The sequence below is a fragment of the Felis catus genome, chromosome D3, assembly GCF_018350175.1.
Source record: "Felis catus isolate Fca126 chromosome D3, F.catus_Fca126_mat1.0, whole genome shotgun sequence".
NCBI classification, from domain to species: Eukaryota; Metazoa; Chordata; class Mammalia; order Carnivora; family Felidae; genus Felis; species Felis catus.
This window is the reverse complement of record NC_058379.1, coordinates 37075260-37095964: the sequence shown is the minus strand read 5'-3', so window position 1 is coordinate 37095964 and position 20705 is coordinate 37075260. Positions and strand designations below refer to the sequence as shown.

Below are 20705 nucleotides of genomic sequence, written 5' to 3'. Positions count from 1 at the left end.
GATTTTCCCTCTGAAGACTGTGAAATCTGCCTGTTCTTTTCTTATTTACCCTGTCAGTGTGCTTAGCAAACACCTTCTATTTGGACATGACACAATAATAAACCTCAATCTAGTTCTGGTCAATTTTTCAGAAATTTTAGGGAAAAAACAACAGACATCCAAATTAATGAGGTTTTATAAAACCCGGCAAACAAGCAGCTATTGTTTAAAGGTTCGTATAAAACAAAGGCCCTTCTGTGATTATGTTCCCACAACAAAGTGCCACTTCCTAATTAAACCTACACAGAAAATAAAAAGCACTGCTTCAAAAGGCAGTTTTATTTTCACTGCTATAGGAAACATTTCCTTTTTTTACCAAACATATTTTATCTTCTAAACGAACATTACAAATTTTGACTCACAAATCTGACCACCTCCCAGTGACAGTTTTTTCCCAGGTTTTAAAAATTTTCGAGGGAGAGTACAACACATTGGTTCATTTTCCTGCTTCTTGGCCAAAAAACACACGGCCGCTAGCACCCAAGTACCAGTGACCGTAGGGAAAGGACCCCCTGAGTGGCAACATGAAGAAAGAGAAGCAAGGGAAGGGTTTAGGAAGACCTTGAACTATCCCACATCAGGAGGAAATTCTATGAGATCCAGCCAGTCTCCCCGTAACAGGAAAACAGTGATAGGAGACCAGGAATAAATGAGTTGAGACAGTAGCATAGTGTGGAAGGAACCAGAAGTCCCCATTTCCAATCCCAGCTTCAGCACATACAGCCACTTAACCCTGGGTGAGCCAGTGAACCGCTCTGTGCTGCACTGTGCTTACCTCCAAAGAGACCATCTGTATTCCAGGACTTTTGGGGAGAGCAGATAAAATAATATGGATGAGGAAAAGAATGCTTTGTAGTCTATAACCTATACTTATGTTAGTATGTACACAAATATAGATTCCTATATATATTCATTGTATATAAGTACACAATACATAGATTATATGTATACAATATATACATGTATAGATTTAATATGCCATATATAGATTCTATACCTACTGTATATAATTCTATATTATATATTTTTATAAGTTCTATATGATTCTAAATTCTATATGTTATCAATAAGGCTTCCAGTCAACAGCAGGTCAGTAGTTGACTTATACATGAATTTTCAACTGCACAGGTGGTCAGAACCCCTAACCCCCACACTGTCCAAGGGTCAACTGTGTAAGTCCTACACATTCATATCATATATATATATATATATATATATATATATATATATATATATATTATACATATATGTTCATATGCAAGGTATATGTATAGATTCCTATACACATACAGGCAATAAATATTCCTTTTTAATGGGATCATCAAAATAAAACTAAACACAAACTTGCAGTATGAACCTTGAAACTGATTTGTATTCACTATATTACTTCATTGGCATACGTATGAGATCACACTCTTTTTTTTAACCCAGTTATTACCCATAACAGAGACAGAAAATAACTAAAATGTCAGGCATGGGGATTCTTATGCAAGTGATGGGTAAACCATGTAGAAGAATATTAATGTACTTTCAAAAATTATTAATAATGAGTTTTAGCTATGTTGCGAAATGCTACAAAGTTAATAAAACATCAGGACACAAACATATATGTCAAAAGTTTCAGCTGAAGGGATCGTATTGCCCATTGATGAAGACAGAGCCCAGGCTCCTGAACCCCAGTGAGTTCTACTCTTGAGCAAGTTACCTGAACTCCCTAAGTCTCAGTTTTGTCATTTGTCAAAAGGAGATCATAATAAGACCAAATTCATAGTGTGAGTATGAGGATTTGATGATGTAACACCCATAATAAATCTGTTATACATGATAGCATTATTGCAGCATTATTAAATACACAGAATCCATGCAAAAGCCTAAAAGCAATATGCTGATGTTATTTTGGTTGCTTTGGAGTGAAGGGATTATAAGGTTTTCTGCCTCTTTACACTTACCTGAACCTTCTAATTTTTCTACCATGAGGCCATGTACTTTTCTAACTAGGAAAAAAAAAATCGTTTTTGACTTATGAATGTATTTCTCAACATCTGCATAATTGCATCCTTCAGCCTTCCGCTACTAGCTAACTCCAACCAGATTATATCAAGTTCCTGGTTAACCTTTTTTCGGGTGATATCTAAAGATCTTTGGGACTTCAAAGTCACTTGTGGACTACAAATATGACAGAAGGAAAGGAAGCTCACATTTATTTAGTGTGTGGAGTTTGTCAGGTGCTTGACTAGGAACAACATTTCATCCTCAATGCTGTGACCTTCTACTTTGTAAATTATGAAAGCATAGTGCCCAATTACACTTTACACATTTCCATGGCACCACACAATCAAGAAGTAACAATATGGGGCGCCTGGGTGGTGCAGTCGGTTAAGCGTCCGACTTCAGCCAGGTCACGATCTCACGGTCCGTGAGTTCGAGCCCCGCGTCAGGCTCTGGGCTGATGGCTCAGAGCCTGGAGCCTGTTTCCGATTCTGTGTCTCCCTCTCTCTCTGCCCCTCCCCTGTTCATGCTCTGTCTCTCTCTGTCCCAAAAATAAATAAAAAACGTTGAAAAAAAATTAAAAAAGAAAAGAAGCAACAATAAATACATATATAAATAAAGGAACTGCCTCCCTTTTCCTCCACCACTGTCCTTCTTAAAGTCACGGTACCAAGGTATCACCCTGTATGGTCTCTAAGCCAAGATCTAAGGACACACCCAGTCTGTCAATGTATCAAAAGGCACTCCATGGTTTGCCCATGAAAATTCCAAATTTTGCATTTTTATTCCAAAGCTGATCTAAAAACTTACTATAAGCATATTCAGGATCTGGCCAACCATGGTGAAACTACTGTTCCAGGGTTCAAGGCCGTGTCTCTGTGTTTACATGGTTGCAATGGCACAAGTGATGACCTACTGAGAAGACAGTCTCTGTGCTGGTTGCAAAGCAACCGCAAATCCACCTTTCTATACTCTGCTTTGGGGGGCTTTGAGTGGAGGCAATAGTAGGAGGCCAGGAGACTAGAAGGCAGCCTCCCCCACGCCTCTAGATGCCAATAACCCAGTCGCCTCCCCTGGTTCCCCTTCAGCCATTAGCATCCCCGAGTTCCCTTGGTACTCTCTTCCCCAGTCCTCCAACACTGTTTAACCTGTTCCTCGTGCTAGATACATCCCTGTAAATAACTGGTGTGGTTTCTGATTTCCTGATTGGATGGACCCAGCTGATACAAAACAGCATGTATTTCACAGTATACCAACTTTCAAAAGTTGTGGTAAAATATACATAACGTAAAAAATGACCATTGTAGCCATTTTAAGTGTGCGGTCCATTGGCACGAAGTACATTCACATTGTTGTGCAGCCATCCCCGCCATCCACCTTGAGAACTTTTTCACCTTCCCAAACTGAAAGTCTGCACCCATGAAACACTGACTCCTCAGTCCCTCCTCCCCTCAGCGCTGGCAGACATCATTCTACTTTCTCTCTCTCTCAAGAGAGAACCACTCTGGTGCTGCATAGAAGTAGAGTCATGCAGGGTGGCTGGGTGGCTCAGTCGGTTGAGTGTCCAACTTCGGTTCAGGTCATGATCTCGCGGTTTGTGAGTTCGAGCCCCGCATCGGGGTCTGTGCTGACCGCTCAGAGCCTGGAGCCTGCATCCAATTCTGTGTCTCCCTCTCTCTGTGCCCCTCCCCCGCTCATACTCTTTCTCTCTCTCTCTCTCTCTCTTCTCTCAAAAAGACAAAAAAAAAAGAAGTAGAATCATGCAGTATTTGTCCTTCTGTGTTTGGTTTATCTCACTTAGCATGTTTTCAAGGTTCATCCATGTTGCTGCATGTATCGGAATTTGCTTTCTTTTAGCTCACCAAACTCCACACCCGAAAAACAAATAACCCAGTGAAGAAATGGGCAGGAAACATGAATAGACACTTCTCTAAAGAAGACATCTGGATGGCCAACAGGCACATGAAAAGATGCTCAACGTCGCTCCTCATCAGGGAAATACAAATCAAAACCACACTCAGATATCACCTCACGCCAGTCAGAGTGGCCAAAATGAACAAATCAGGAGACTCTAGATGCTGGAGAGGATGTGGAGAAATGGGAACCCTCTGGCACTGTTGGTGGGAATGCAAGTTGGTGCAGCCACTCTGGAAAACAGTGTGGAGGTTCCTCAAAAAATTAAAAATAGACCTACCCTATGACCCAGCAATAGCACTGCTAGGAATTTACTCAAGGGATACAGGAGTGCTGATGCATAGGGGCACTTGTACCCCAATGTTTATAGCAGCACTCTCAACAATAGCCAAATTATGGAAAGAGCCTAAATGTCCATCAACTGATGAATGGATAAAGAAATTGTGATTTATATACACAACGGAGTACTATGTGGCAATGAGAAAGAATGAAATATGGCCCTTTGTAGCATCGTGGATGGAACTGGAGAGTGTGATGCTAAGTGAAATAAGCCATACAGGGAAAGACAGATACCATATGGTTTCACTCTTATGTGGATCCTGAGAAACTTAACAGAAACCCATGGGGGAGGGGAAGGAAAAAAAAAAAAAAAGAGGTTAGAGTGGGAGAGAGCCAAAGCATAAGAGACTCTTAAAAACTGAGAACAAACTGAGAGTTGATGTGGGGTGGGAGGGAGGGGGGGTGGGTGATGGGTATTGAGGAGGGCACCTTTTGGGATGAGCACTGTGTGTTGTATGGAAACCAATTTGACAATAAATTTCATATATTGAATAAATAAATAAATAAATAGTCTCTAAAAAATAACACTAAAGTTAATGCCAAAAAAAAAAAAAAGAATTTGCTTTCTTTTGAAGGCAGAATTATATTCCATTCTATTTACATATCATACTTGGTTTATTCATTCAGTTATTGACAGACACAGGTTACATCCACCTTCTGGCTATTATGAATAATGCTGCTATGAACATGGGTGTGCAAGTATTCTCCTTGAATTCCTGCTTTCTGTTCTTTTGGGGATATATCTAGAAGAGAATTGCTGGAGCATGTACAAATTCTCTGTGTAACTTTTTGAGGGACCACTACACTGTTTTCCACCACACTGTACCATTTTACATTCCCCCCAGCAATGGACCACGATTTCAGTGTCTCTGTACCCTCCCCAACCCTCGTTATTTTCTGTTGTATTTTTGGTAACAGCCGTGTCAGTGGGTGCAAAGTGGCATCTCACCGTGGTTTGGATTTTCAAATGTCCCTATTGATGAAAGATTCTGCCTGGTGTCTAAACTTTGAAAGTAGTGGGTCTCAAACTGGAAATCCTTGGGTTCTTCTACTTGGGTCCCTTCTACCATAAGGAATACATTCAAGTGGAATCAGCAGGCCCTAAAAAAATGCTGACAAGCATTACATTCAAGACACATCAAATGGTGTGCCTGGGTCGCTCAGTTGGTTAAGCGTCCGACTTCGGCTCAGGTCATGACCTTGCAGTTGTGGGTTCGGAGTCCTGCATCGGGCTCTGTGCTGACAGCTCAGAGCCTGGAGCCTGCTTCGGATTCTGTGTCTCCCTCTCTCTCTGCCCCACCCCTGCCCATGCTCTGTCTCTGTCTCTGTCTCTCTCTCTCAAAAATAAATAATAAACATTGAAAAAAATTAAAATTAAAAAAAGATCCATCAAATGTCCATGCTAGTTCTCTCACTCAGAATGACTTCTTTAAAATTTTAAGTTGTCACAAAAGATCTCTGACTCAATTCAGGGGTATAGTGCTGAAGACCAAGCTCCGAAGTCACTTGATAGTGAGCAGGAAGTAGTTTGTTTTGTAGACTACTCACATATATGTTAGGATTAACATTTGTTAAAGTGAATCTTAAGCTTTCTTTTTCTTCCTTCCTTCTTTCCTTCTTCCCTCCCTCCTTTCCTCCCTCCTTCCCTCCACTGAGGTCATCATCTGGCTGTTCCTGAGTTCAAGCCCTGCATGGGGCTCTGCACTGACAGCATGAAGTCTGCTTTGGATCCTCTATCTCCCTCTCTCTCTCTCTCTGCCTGACTCCAGCTTGTGCTGTCTCTCTTTCAAAAATAAACATTAAAAAAATAAAATGAAAAATGAAAAACCAGTGGAGAGCAATGCAGATTAGAAGAGATTTAAGAAGTCTAACAATCAAATGTGAGAAGTGGTTTTAATGGATCCTGGTTTGAAAAGGAAAAAGAACTACAGAAGACATTGTTGGATAAACGGGGAAAGTTCGATACGGATGGTGAAATAGTTATTAGGGAATTGCTCTTAATTTTGTTAGGGCTGCAAATGGCATGGTGTCTCTTCAGGACAAATCTCTTAACTTTTTGAAGCTACAGAAAATATTGTATTGGTACAATATCATCATGACTGCCATTCACCTGGAAACTGGGAAGCTGAAATCAAGATTGCAGAATGTTTAACAATCTCTGAGGCTCAGGGGTGGGTATGTGCATGCTTACTGTAATATGCTTTCTACATATTAAAAAATGTTCATAATAAAAAGCCTCAATAAATAAATAAATCTGAGAGAGACTTGCATAATGCACTTTTTAAAAAACTGAGAGCATGACAAAAATTTTACACTGTCTAAAAAAGGTAAAGAGGGGCGCCTGGGTGGCTCAGTCGGTTGAGCGTCCAACTTCAGCTCAGGTCATGGTCTCGCAGTTCGTGAGCTCGAGCCCCGTGTTGGACTCTGTGCTAACAAACAGCTCAGAGCCTGGAGCCTGCTTCGGATTCTCCCTCTCTCTCTCTCTCTCTCCACCCCTCCCCTGCTCATGCTCTGCCTCTCTCTGTCTCTCAAAAATAAATACATGATTTAAAAAAATTTAAATAAAAAATAAATTTAAAAAAAAGGTAAAGACATTTCTAAGTACCAATTAGTTTAAGTAATCTTAATTTGGAAATTTATCTAAAAAGCACTAGAAATTACCTAGAGGTCTATAACTATGTAAACATGCCTATTTTTGAAATATGCTTTAAAGACCTAAAACTGATGAGCCCCCTTGAATTCCTCAAGCCAACTCAGCTCAACCTAAAGCAAAAGAGATCCCTTCAGACTGAAATCAAATGTGACACACTGCACGATAAATGACAGTCTAACCTGGATCTGAAATCCAAAAGTAAAATGTCCAGCTGTTAGTTTGCCTCTACACTCCATATACTATCACATTTCTGATGGTGAAAACGGCTGTATTTTTCCCCTTGAAGATAGAAAATAAACTGAAAAGGCGATGGGAAAACCAAGATCTCCTGCAGTAGAGGAAGAGATTCAATTTCTCACCATTGAAATAAAAACAGGCCAGGCCAAAACGGGGGTTCTTTTCTCTTTTGCTTTAGGGAGGTTTACAAATATTAAGACATGACATCATAACGCAAGACATACGGCTGAAAACAACTGAAAGTGTTATTTTACTGAAATACTATGAACCTAAACATGGGGAAAAATCTCCTGAGCCTCACCTTTTGCTACTTTAGTTACTGTTATTATTAGAAATAATACATTTTCTAATAGGCCCTGCTAATTCCACTTGAATGTATTCCTTATGGTAGAAGGAACCCAAGTAGAAGAACCCAAGGGTTCCCAGAAGAACTCAGATACACTAGAAATAATACAAAAGTTCCTTGTATGTGAATATACACACCATCACCTTGCCTTCTACTTAAACGCCTACACATTTCAAAAACTATTACTTATTTGGGGCACCTGAGTGGTCTGGACGTTCGAGTGGTCGACTCTTGATTTCGGCTCAGGCGACGATCTCACAGTCATGAGACTGAGCCCCACGCTGGGCTCTGCGCTGACAGCACGGAGCCTGCTGAGGATTCTCTCTCTCCTCTCTCTGCCCCTCCCCTACTCACGCATGGGTACACTCTCTCTCTATCAAAATAGGTAAATAAACATTTAAAAAAACCCAAAACTAATACCTGTTCAAAGAATTATAATTTTTTGTCATTAAATTTTCACAACTCCTATTTCAACCCTGCAGTGCATATTTCAATGATTTGTCTCTTTGAGCTTATAGTTAACGTGATATTGATGAGTTCTAATGTAAGAGAAATTAAATGGAAATAAATAAGAATGTCATGCAATGGCTTTTCTGGAGACCTCAAGTTCAAGATTTTGACAATAGCCCAAAACACCTGCCATCTCTCTTTCATTCCTTCCTCTCAGATTTCTTTCCTTTTCCTTCCCTTTCCCAGAAACATCAGGACAACCAAGACCCGTATCATATTTTTCTCCGTTCTCCTATGTGGTCTTGAAGCAAAGCAAGAAGATACGGGCTTGGCTGGAGCCATTTATACCTTGTCTTTCCCAACTCGTACTGAAGGCTTGCTCACAGAAGTAAGGACAATCCATTACTCTGGGACTCACCGACGGCATGACAGGGCCGGAGCATGGCCAACAGGAGTCACATCATCCCTTTGGTTTCCTAGCCTTATTTTCTACATACAACCCTTATGCAATACCTTTGCACAGTGATAATAGTAAGCCAATAACCTCAAAAGGAACTCTGCGTTTTGTCCCCTCACCCCCAGGGTGTCTGACGACATGTAGCACACAGCTTGATATGGTATCCCAAACAGGCGAGCGTGCCCCGCTCACCCAGATTCCAAGAACACCAAACCATGTGGACACAATTTCACCCATATTCTCGCAGATACCTGGGAATGATAAATGCGACAAGAAATAGACTACTTCTGGGGCGCCTGGGTGGCGCAGTCGGTTAAGTGTCCGACTTCAGCCAGGTCACGATCTCGCGGTCCGGGAGTTCGAGCCCCGCGTCGGGCTCTGGGCTGATGGCTCAGAGCCCGGAGCCTGTTTCCGATTCTGTGTCTCCCTCTCTCTCTGCCCCTCCCCCGTTCATGCTCTGTCTCTCTCTGTCCCAAAAATAAAATAAAAAACGTTGAAAAAAAAAATTAAGAAATAGACTACTTCTGTGTATCACTTGAATTCACCTGGTGGAAAACAGTCTGACCAGAATGTAAACATGCTCAGACACAAGCCAGACTTTCTGGAAGGGCATCGGGAGAGCACAACTCAGCAATCCATAGACATCCTTCAGTGCTTCTGGCCCGACCTACCTGTCTTAAGTCCAGAGTGATTGTGACCCAGTGATATTCTCTCCCGTTTTGAATACTGGGGCTTTGCCACCAGTTGTTGGTCCCATCGATTGCATGGGATATTGGGTGGCGTTCTGCAAAAAGAAAAAATATAGGCGTTCCTCTCAGCTCTTTAAAGTTTTTGACTTCCCAATGGCAAGGCTAGTGTACGTGAGTGACAGTGAAGGTGAACACAACGTTCGTGACTCCTAACAGAAGCCTTCAGTCATCATTTCTAGAGGTACCAGTCCCCAAGGGCACTTCCGAATAGGAGCGACACTTGCCTTTGGGGTTGGCGCTGTCCGCGTCGCAGATCCGGCACTGTGCGTTGCGCACGGGTCGACCGGGCACGTGCTCCACAAGCTTGCAGGACATCTCGGGTCCCCGCTCCCCACAGGTGGCGTTGGTGCTGATGTGCGCGTTGCTGGCAAGATTGAGAATGGCAGGAAACAGCCCTGAAAGTCAGGATTCACCAAGTCAGCTCAGCCACTTGAAATCGAAAGAATGGGATTACTTCACCTCACTCTGCAGGTGACTCAAAAAGAGATTTTGAAGTCTGTGCGCTGAGGGAAGGAAGCCTTACACCCAGCAGCACATACGATGGATTCAATTATATGAAATTCTAGGACAGGCAAAATTCATCTATGAGGAAACAATCGGAACAGGCAGTTGCAGGGGGTGGGAATTGATGGGGGGGTGACACGAGGGAGCTTCGGGGGGTAATGTTACATTCTACATCTCGATAAAGGTTTGGATTACACAGACGTGCTGTCATGAAAAATCACAGAAGGCACAAGTCTACAGTGTGGGTAGGTTTGAGTATTTCACTGTATGTACACCTTACCTGAAAAACAAAAAAGAATCAAACAAATATTGACGTACGTGCTTAAAAGTTTAAGAGCAGGGGTGCCTGGGTGACTCAGTCGGTTGAGCGTCCAACTTTTGGTTTTGGCTCAGATCATGATCTCACGGTTTTGTGAGCTCAAGCCCCCAAGTTGGGCTCTGTGCACTGATCACGTGGAGCCTGCTTGGGATTCTCTCTCTCTCTCTCTCTCTCTCTCTCTCTGCTCCTCCCCCACTCATGCCGTCTCTGTCTCTTTCAAAATAAATAAGTAAAGTTTATTAAAAAAAAGTTTAGGACCAAAGCATACTGATGCCTAAACTCACTTTGAAATGCATCAAAAATGAGCTGGGTTGATGGATAGAGATGGAATACAGGTGGTGGAGAAAGAGTAAAATGTTCATTGTAGGATCTGGGTGGAGGAGAGGTGTTCATCGTACAATTCTTTCCACTTCTCTGATTGAAAATCTTCACAATAAGATGTTGGGAAAATAGGTGTCAAGACAAGTTTCAAATGATCCAATGCATGTGTCTGCCAAAGAAATTCAAACACCTTTCACTTAAAAGAAGGGCACCCATTCTCTGTCTGCCTTGTTCCCGCTGCCTCTGCCAGAACTTACCTGGTCTTTCCCGTAATCATCTAGGATTTTCCCTGCCTTCTCCTTTTTCTTTACTGCCTATTTTTGTTGGTGAACAAGAGTTTACAACACTAGGATCCAGGTTTCAAAATTCTCTTCAGTTCAGTAATAATCTTTGCCTTTGTACACTCCTTTTTGTCTTGAGTGATTTTTATCTTTAAGCAACTGGTCCAAACTATTCAGAAAACAATTTTTGGATGACTGTGGGAGGCAGAATTGCTTTAGGGTCTTTGGAAACTTGGCTGTATCTTGTTAAAAGAAGATAAGAGCAGTGAAGATTCCATAAAGATCGAGAAACAATGGTGTACAGGACACTGAAGAGGCATTCTACCTAAATGATTTTGTGTACTGAGACACAAAACTTCAGTGAGGGGGCAGGGGGGTGCTGGCTAAGGGGGTTTCTCTAATTTACTCGAGGTTGATCTCAGATCACAGGAGATAATCTTTTCTTTATAAAGAGCAAAGAGTCAATGTTTTCTCTGCAGTGTTTCTTTTCCAGTGAAATCTGAAAAAGCACAATATAATCTTAGTAATATAGAAGGAGTTCATGTGTTCAAATGTTTTCAATGAGCTTTTCTAATATAGATATTGTAATCACTAAAATTACAAAATTCAAATGGTGTTTTTGGTAAGGGTTACTGCATTAAAAAAAATTACTATGCATCTATTTAAAAAATAGATGCCACAGGGGCATCTGGGTGGCTCAGACAGTTGAGCATCTGGCTTTGGCTCAGGTCGTGATCTCGCAGTTCATGAGTTCAAGCCCAGCGTCGGGCTTTATGCTAACAGCTCAGAGCCGGGAGTCTGCTTTGAATTCTATGCCTCCCTCTCTCTCTGCCCTCCCCTGCTTGCTCTCTCTCTCTCTCTCACTCTCAAAAATAAATAAATAAACTTAAAGATAAATTAAAAAAAAAAAAAGATGCCACATAAAACAGAACTACCTATCAATAGTGTTCTATCCCAGGAGAATGACCTTGTTCAAGTCAAGAGGCCCTTAGCCTCTCAATAGAAAATAGTTATTGAATGTTTATGTTCCAGATCATTACTCCTAATTGTGAAACACAATGCACACTTATATCCTATACAATATTTAATATGTTATATATTTTTTCACTGTGAACTTAAAGTTGGTTATTTTTATCATATTCCTTTAAAGGGGATTCTTTTTTAATTAAAAAGGCTTTGTGAAGAAACTGATGAATTGTTATGTGTAATTATGCAGTTCCCTAAAGTATTATTTTTACCCACCAGTAGTTAGACACTTACATTTTATGTACTGATCTGGTTCCTAAACCGGATTCTTGCGTGTGGTGTTTACATGGTAGGAGGAGCTGATATTTATTCTGTTTGGTGCTGAGGTAAATAATCATTTTCTCCATCCTTTAGGAGATTACCATTAGAATTACCATTCTAGTAATCTGGTTTGAATGTATCTTAGGAGGCATTTAAAATACAATATGGCTGGGGTGCCTGGGTGGCTCAGTCGGTTAAGCATCCGACTTCGGCTCAGGTCACGATCTCACAGTCCCTGAGTTCGAGCCCCGCATCAGGCTCTGGGCTGATGGCTCAGAGCCTGGAGCCTGCTTCCGATTCTGTGTCTCCTTCTCTCTCTGCCCCTCCCCCATTCATGCTCTGTCTCTCTCTGTCTCAAAAATAAATAAAAAACGTTAAAAAATTTTTTTAAATACAATATGGTTTGGGGTCCCTGGGTGGCTTAGTCAGTTAAGTGTCTGACTCTTGATTGTGGTTCAGGTCGTGATCTCACAGTCATGGGATTGAGCCCCAAGTCGGGCTCCATGCTGAGCACGGAGCCCGCTTCAGATTCTCTCCCCCTCTCTCTCTCTGACCCTCTCCCCTGCTTTTGCGCTCTCTAAACAAACAAAGATTAGAAAAAGAATAAAATGCAATATGATTTTAAACACTGGTGTTTTATCCCTAGAGCTAAAACGATATTTTTCTGGCTCTATACCACATGTATGCATTTAGATCTGCAGTACAATCAACTCTATCCATTCCCTTGGCACAGATTAGCCAAGCAAGAAAAAGAAACCAAGGTCATGGGAACTGATTTAGCGATGCGTTTCTCTATCGACAAATACTTCACATGTTGACTTAGCAAGTGCTCCCACTTCTTCACCCCCCCCAAGTGCTCCACATCAAAAGAACTCCCTGCTTCCTGCCCAGGGGCCCCTCCCACTCTGGAGAACCTCGGTGGCCTTGAGTTACAGGGGGCAGCTAGGAGTGGTGAGGGCACATGCTCTCTGTACTCAGAAGTCCCTGCTCCAAGTCACTGATGCAAAGAAGCACAAACCTCGTGAAGGTAAACTGAACAGAATTTGGTTGAATAATATCTCAATTATAGCAATCAGCATCAGGTAGTTCTTTGTACTAGATAGGCTTTAAATTTTTTTCATGTTTATTTATTTATTTGTGAGACAGAAAGAGACAGCTTGAGCAGGGGAGGGGCAGAGAGAGAGAGAGAGAGAGAGAGAATCTCAAGGAGGCTCTAAGCTTTCAGCACAGAGCCTAATGTGGGGCTCGAACTCATGAAATGGTGAAATCATGACCTGAGCTGAAGTCGAGTCAGATGCTTAACTGACTGAGCCACCCAGGTGCCTCTGTACTAGATAGGTTTAAAGAATTTCTGTATGTCCTTACCTTGCTGGTATCATACGTACACTTTTAATACAAGAAAAATAAATTCCTTCGTTAGTATGTTTGAGTAGAAAAACCTTTAAATCGTTTTAGTGCCAAAAAAACATCCTGGCTGTCTTTCACTAAAACTAATCTTTCTTCTCAGATAAACTAATGTTTGAAGAAACAAAAAACAAAAAACGATTCACTAAACATTATTCCTTGCATGAATACATTTACTTTCACTTCACAGTTATAAAATAATTACTGTTCCCTATTGCATATGACCGCATCTGCTAGAAGAAGAAAAAAAGGAATACACACTAGAAAAAGCATGTGTTAAAAATAATTTTTTTAAGGGGCTCCTGGGCAGCTCAGTTGGTTAGGCATCCGGACTCTTGATCTCGGCTCAGGTCTTGATCTCAGGGTTGTGGGTTCAGACCCCGTGTTGGGTTCCATGCTGGGTGTAGAGCCTACTTTAAAATAATAATAATAATTTTTTTTTTTAAACACCTCAGGTTGCTGAATCATTTCAAAGACGACTGAAATACCTCAGTAAAGGGAAACTACCCAAGCTTCAAGTTGGAGGAGGGATAGGAAATCAAAGGGTGAGAAAGGGCCTCGGGATCAAGAATTTAGCAAGAGCAAACGTTTGATTTTATGCATAAAAATCAAAAGCAGAATGAAGGCTACAGTAGGATACGTATGTTACACAGTTTTCCCATTCCCTAGCCATGGACTTAATAAATTAGACTATACATTTTTGTTGAGAGACATTATTTACTTTAGTTAGTGTTCCTGTAATACTAATCTGTATTTTTCTCTCATTCAATGGGACACACAATGGAATCATTTCTCTATGTGTGTATTTAGCCAGTAGCTAATATAAAGCCAAACTCCACTGAGCATGAAATAAATTCCTTCTCATTCACCAGTGTTTTTTTTTTTTTTTTTAATTCCCTTTCCTCACAGCCTGAGTACATATGGCCTTCTTAAAGGCATTTTAGGACTTGTCAATCTAATGGAAATTCCCTTATTAATATGAAGTAAAAAATAAAACTAAAGACAACTGCCACAAGCTGGCAGGCAACAATGCTACTACATATAATTACCCAAGTTTTCATCTGAGAGACTTCCCGATAGCTTAATAATTCATTGTTAGAAGTTTCTAGATGTTTTTCTCAGCAGCAAATATTGTTGCTGCGTTAAAACCGGAGCATCTAAAATGCTGACTACCCTGAAGCTAATTGCAACATCTTTTTCATCAATATTTCTCCGACGATTCAGGGTCGGGGGTTGAGGGCCTTAATGCATTTGTGGGTAAGAAAAGCATGAGTTTTTCCAGTGAGGTTTGTTCTCTGTTTTGGAAAAAGAAAAAAAAAAAAAACAGTTTTGAGTTCTATATAATGCTAGTATATGATGCTATACTAATCCATACTCAAAGCCAATGTGATATCCTGGAAAGAAACTGATCTGCAATTCTTAGTTAAGGAGTCTAGGGCAATAATTTCAGATCCTTTTCTTCCCCCGAATGGAATTAAAAATTATGAAAATTTTATGGGGTTGAATAATCAAAGTGGCTTTTGCTGTCAGGAGTTTTTGTTTTGAAAAAATAATCAAAGCTATTTATTCTATCATGGAGAAATTTGGAAAAATAAGAATGTAAGTTCCTGAATTGAGAAATTTGTGATTTTTTTTTTTTAAAATTCAAATCCATTTTGTTCTCCATTTACTCTAACCTCACCCATTTAACCAAGTAAGCGTCTATAAATAAATAAATTAGAGAAGGCTAGTATTAGAAATAAACCACTCTGGGGAGCCTGGGTGGTTCAATTGGTTAAGCATCCATGTTCGGTTTAGGTCATGATCTTGTGGTTCATGGGTTTGAGCCTCACATCAGGCTCTGTGCTGACAGCTCGGAGCCTGGAGTCTGCTTCTGATTCTGTGTCTCTCTCTCTCTCTGCCCTTCCCCTGCTCATGTTCCGTCTCTGTCTCTCTATCAAAAATATATACTTAAAAAAATTTTTTTTTAATTAAAAAAAGAAAGAAACTACCCTGTTTGCCAGCACTCTTTGAATCATGGTAGTTGCCTGGTGGACCAATAAAAACAGCACCTCTAACAACGACAAATGGCATCATTCAGAGAAAAATTCTGGAAGGATCTAACACTATTCCAGGATAATAACATCAATGTATTCTAATAACTTAATATCCAGGTTAATAGTATTAAAGTATTCTAATGACTTGAATTTTAGGGAGATGATGATTTCACTTTTAGTAATGTATCCACATGAGTCCAAAGAAGCAGGTGAGGATGTTAGGTTAAGTTCAATAAACTTTCCGTGAGAATCTCTTAGGATCAAAGCACTAAGGCAGGCACCCCCTCTGAGACACCAGCATGCCAGATCTGGGCTGTTCCTAACCCTGGGGCTCTCACAATCAGGAGGGAAAAACAGGCATCTACTCACAGATTCTAGTAAGAATAATATTTAAAATGCAGCAATATTTTAAAACATATTAGAGGAGAGAGTCTAGAACAAGAAATGCAGTTAGGGATAATCCAGGCAGATGGATGAGGGTGTGTACCCAGGCAAAGGCAGGTCTAAAATCCTTTCCCAGCTCGTCTTGTTAGTTTTCAAATCAATTTCAATTTCCTTCCCTTTGCATATTTCATATAACCCTTCATGCCCTACTCACCCTTCAAGCTAAGCTCTGATCTTTCCTGAATCCTAGGCTAATATAGATGTTCTTCTTTTGTCCTGTTCCCATCTGCACTTAGCATTTGCACCAGTTCCCATCTCCCTCCCATTTTTCTCCCCCCTCACTATCCATTCTCTGAAAAATAAAAACAACTCTGATCAATCTGTGGGTTACTTTGGGGTAGGACCATATCCTACTTGCCCTAAGTTTGCCTCTGGCACATGTGAATGCCCAATAAAGTCTGAATGGAAGAATAAATAAATGAAGGAAGGAATGCTCTCTCACTACTAAGTGCACAGAACTGGGAGACTAAATCTAGACTCTTTTCCTGGTTGCACTTCTGCATGCCTTTATGTCTTCAGGCACACCAACCTCTCAGAGCCTCTATTTCTTCAACTATTTTTTTTTTTACTTTTTTTAAATGTTTATTCATTTTTAAGAGGCAGAGAGAGACATAGCATGAGTGAGCGGGGGTCAAAAAGAGAGGGAGACACAGAATCTGAAGCAGGCTCCAGGCTCTGAGCTGCCATCAAACAGCCTGACACGGGGCTCGAACCCACGCACCGTGAGATCATGGCCTGAGCTGAAGTCAGATGCTCAACCAACTAAGCCACCCAGGCGCCCCTTCAACTATTTTTTTTAAGTTTGTTTATTTATTTTTGACAGTGGGAGAGATAGGGTGCAGGTGGGGGGGGGGGGGCGGAGAGAAAGGGACATAGAGGATCCCAAGCAGGTTCTGTACTGTCAGCACGGTGTCCAACATGGGGCTCCATCCCATGAACTGTGAGATCATGACCTGAGCCAAACCAAGAGTTGGACGCTCAACTGACTGAGCCACCCAGGCATTCCAATTTCTTCAACTATTAAATGAGTATTTTTACGAGCCCTTTTTTCTAAGTTATTATGATTCTGGAATTTTACCTCAATAGATTATCAGGTAAATTTGTCCATCATTCTCTTTCCCACTATTTGGAAAATGAAGTAAGAAAAGATTTTCTCCATTCAATGTACAGAAAGGCAAAGACAAGTAATTTGGTAATTCTTTTATCATTTTGGATAAAATAACCAAAAAGAGGGCCACCCGGATGGCTCAGTAGATTAGGCATCCAACTTGCATTCAGACCATGATCTCATGGTTCATGGGTTCCAGCCCCACATCAGGCTCTGTGCTGACAGCTCAGAGCCTGGAGCCTGCTTCGGATTCTGTATCTCCTTCTCTCTCTGCCTCTCTCCCTGCTCACACTCTGTCTCTGTCTCTCAAAAAATAAATAAATGTTAAAAAAAATGTTTTTAAAGAATTCAAAAGAAATATAAACTGGCTTTCTTTTTCTTTCTCTCTCCCTTTCTTTCCTTCTTTCTCTTCTCTTCTCTCGCTCTCTCTCTCTCCTTTCTGCTTTCTTTTGCTCCTTTGGGAGTCACTCCTCAGAGCTTTGGCTCTCAAGAGAAGGAGAGAAACAAATGATATTTCATACAACCTTGATCATAAGTCAGAGAACTCACAGAGGCTGGCTTTGCTTCTGATCTATGCCTATGACAATAGCACTTTCTTTTTTTTTTTAATTTTTTTTTCAACGTTTTTTATTTATTTTTGGGACAGAGAGAGACAGACCATGAACGGGGGAGGGGCAGAGAGAGAGGGAGACACAGAATCGGAAACAGGCTCCAGGCTCTGAGCCATCAGCCCAGAGCCCGACGCGGGGCTCCAGCTCACGGACCGCGAGATCGTGACCTGGCTGAAGTCGGACGCTTAACCGACTGCGCCACCCAGGCGCCCCAGACAATAGCACTTTCTTGACTCTTGCCTACTCCCCAGTGTATAAATCTACATCATGTGGAATTTTTCCAAAACAATAAGTTCTATTTAATATGGCATGTTTAATGTCAAACTTGTACACGTTCAGGCTTAAAATGGAAATGTCCACTCCAATCATGTATTTTCTATCAGTTCTATTAGAATGGAAAGTCTATCACAATCACCACTACTGATGAAAGGCAGTGGTTGGGTAAGGAGGAAGAACATGGACTTCTGTATCACAGCACCATGGATGTGAATTATAAGTCTACCAGTTGCCAACTGTGTGGCCATGGCTGAGTTGCTTTACGTCTCAGTGCCCTTATTTGTGCAATGAGAAGAGCAGTGCCTAGGAACTTCTGTGAGCATTAAACGAGATATAATGTAAGATATAATGTAATGTAATGTAATGATATAATGTATTAGGAGCTCAATAAAGAGTTGTTCTTATTATTTGCATATTGTAAGTGGATACCACTAATATCAGTTTCCTCAAATATAGTTGGACTTACATGGTTATAATTCATGTATTTGAGTCTCTGTTTCTCTGATTTGATTTTTATTTATTTTTTTTTAATTTTTTTTTCAACGTTTATTTATTTTGGGGACAGAGAGAGACAGAGCATGAACGGGGGAGGGGCAGAGAGAGAGGGAGACACAGAATCGGAAACAGGCTCCAGGCTCCGAGCCATCAGCCCAGAGCCTGACGCGGGGCTCGAACTCACGGACCGCGAGATCGTGACCTGGCTGAAGTCGGACGCTTAACCGACTGCGCCACCCAGGCGCCCCTGATTTGATTTTTAGATGAAATAGCAGGCTTGTCTTCCAGGGTCACTGAGTATGAGAAGTATCTGCCTTTAAACAGAAGAGACACATTCAGCCCAGAGTGATGTGCATCATGAATGACACACGGAGGAAAGAAACCCAGACTCTCCAAGGCAGGGACTCACTGCACAGAAGGCTGAGCAGGACTGCTCACTCTCTTCACACTTGACCCCCTTCCCTCCTCCCTTTCTTCCTTGCTTACTGTTCCTTCTGATGTTGCCTTTGGGACACTGTGTGGTCATAAATCCCTGTAAGTTAAATGCACATTTGTAAATCACAATCTTCTCTCATTGTCCTAGGAGGTGACAAGGGAAGACGTCTCTGAAGAGGTGACGTTTGCACAGTTACACAAAACGTGAAGAGTTAGCCATGCTAACTCCTAGGGGCAGCGCTATACTTTAATATACTTGGTTTTCTTTGTAGTATGCACTTTATGCACTTAAAAACATGCTAAGAATAGGCCCGTTGGCTTTGCCAAAGGGACCCGTTGGTACCAAAAGGCCAAGAAGCCAGGATGGGAAAGTGCTCCTACTAAAGTGTTGTGAGTCAGGGGCTGGTGGCATAGGTCACTCTTAGTCTCTTTTCCCCACCTCCTCATCCCCGCATCTAGTCCATCTTTGGACAAACGCAGCCAGGAGGTTCCCTGCCCTTCTGATCCAGGTGGGTCGTGAAGGTGAGTGAGAAGAGCCCCGGTCAAGCCAAGAGTTAATGTCCTGCTCAGGTGAAGTCCCAAGTGACCTGACCAGGTGGGCCTGACATGGCGCCCGCCTCCAGCTCCGGGGCACTGAGTGGAAAAGGAGCCCTTAATGTCATCCAGGCTGCCTGGGCCAGGAGATGAGATGCCCTGAGGAAACCAACATAAGCTTTCATGACATCTTTCCTCCCTCCAAGGGAATGAACCCACCCTCATACAGTTATCACGTGATTTCTTGCATTTGCCATCGGAGCTTATTTTCAGGGACACGTTCTCCGATGCTGAGGACCGTGGGCATATGTGAAAGAGTGGGGGAAAGAGTGAAGAGGGTTTAAGTTGAAATTACTTACAGTAGCACATCCCCAACCCCTAAAATATGTTCAGGAGGCTACTTACCTGTTGTGGCAAAATGCACCTCACCTTAAATGTTTTTTTTTTCCAGAAAACAACACAAACATCCCTGCAGGTTATGAATTAGTGTATATGAAAAATAAGCATACGTGGAACTATTTCCCCACTTTTATTTGTGACTTATCAGCAATTGTCAGAGGCTCCTTAGAACAACTGGTTCCTTCCTCTTCTGTTCCTTTCCCCCGGGAAACCTACAACCATGTTTTTGTAACAGGAACACACCATTGAAAGACACTCTATTTCAAGTTATTTATCCTAAATTAAAAATCATTTTAATCACTAGTAAGTGAACTTGTTTTGTATACAAAATACCATTATTCGCAGAACTTTGAAATAATATACCATCATGGCTAATGTTGAAATGTGCAAAAGTCTTGCTTGCTTAGTGTTAAACAGGGCTTTTGCTTCCAATGCGAATTATTCAAAAGTGACCAGTTATCTTATTTTCTCGAAAATCTCACACTTGGGAGCATTTTTAAATGAAGACAACTTGGGGTCCTCCCTAGGCTGGGAGCCCTGTCAGCTCAAGACAGAAACAGGGCAAATGGCTCCCCGCCCACAGCTCCTCCTCCTTCAAAAGCAAATACTTGGGTTTTGGACTACACCAATTTAATCATTGATGGCTGTTAGTAAAAGAAAAGCTTTAAGATATTCTAGAGATTCCAAGGCCCTTTCCAGCTCAGTGGGGGAAAAAGAGGGGGAGGAGCGGAGAGAAGGAGAATGAAAAAGAAAGACCCTACATAATCAGTGAGGGAAAAGTCAAATCCAAACTCCTGGGAGCTTGGCATTTAACACAGTTGACTTTTTTTTTGTCTCACATGGGAAGATGAAGAGATGTTTAATCTCAGAAAAACTAGAGGGGGTGGTGAGCTAAAGGCCTTCTCAGGGTTTTGCTGAGTTCCATTTCCATAGCAATGGACTCAAGGTGTCCTTGACAAAGACAGAGGTTTTCACTGTTAAGATAAATAAGCAGAATGAACCAGCTGGGCACAAACATCCTCTGCAGAAAACAGAACCTTATCGGGATCCACCCACTCCTCCCACAAAGGCTTGTTTA

General features: G+C 41.5%; 1 protein-coding gene across 3 annotated transcripts in view; it reads right to left on the bottom strand.

Annotated features, from left to right (window-relative positions):
• LAMA1 (laminin subunit alpha 1) overlaps positions 1–20705 on the bottom strand; it is a 168830-nt gene that overhangs the window by 127922 nt on the left and 20203 nt on the right. Inside the window, exons 1-3 of one of the 3 annotated variants that reach the window (XM_045041274.1) lie at positions 10281–10500; positions 9398–9568; positions 9096–9208 (exon numbers count right to left, since the gene is read on the bottom strand). In XM_045041274.1, the coding sequence (XP_044897209.1) occupies positions 9096–9208; positions 9398–9568; positions 10281–10389 (393 nt within the window). In that variant the 5' untranslated portion in view covers positions 10390–10500. Of the gene's footprint in view, positions 1–9095; positions 9209–9397; positions 9569–10280; positions 10501–20705 lie in introns of those variants that run through there. The other 2 variants (XM_023241765.2, XM_019814998.3) reach the window with 2 other exon arrangements.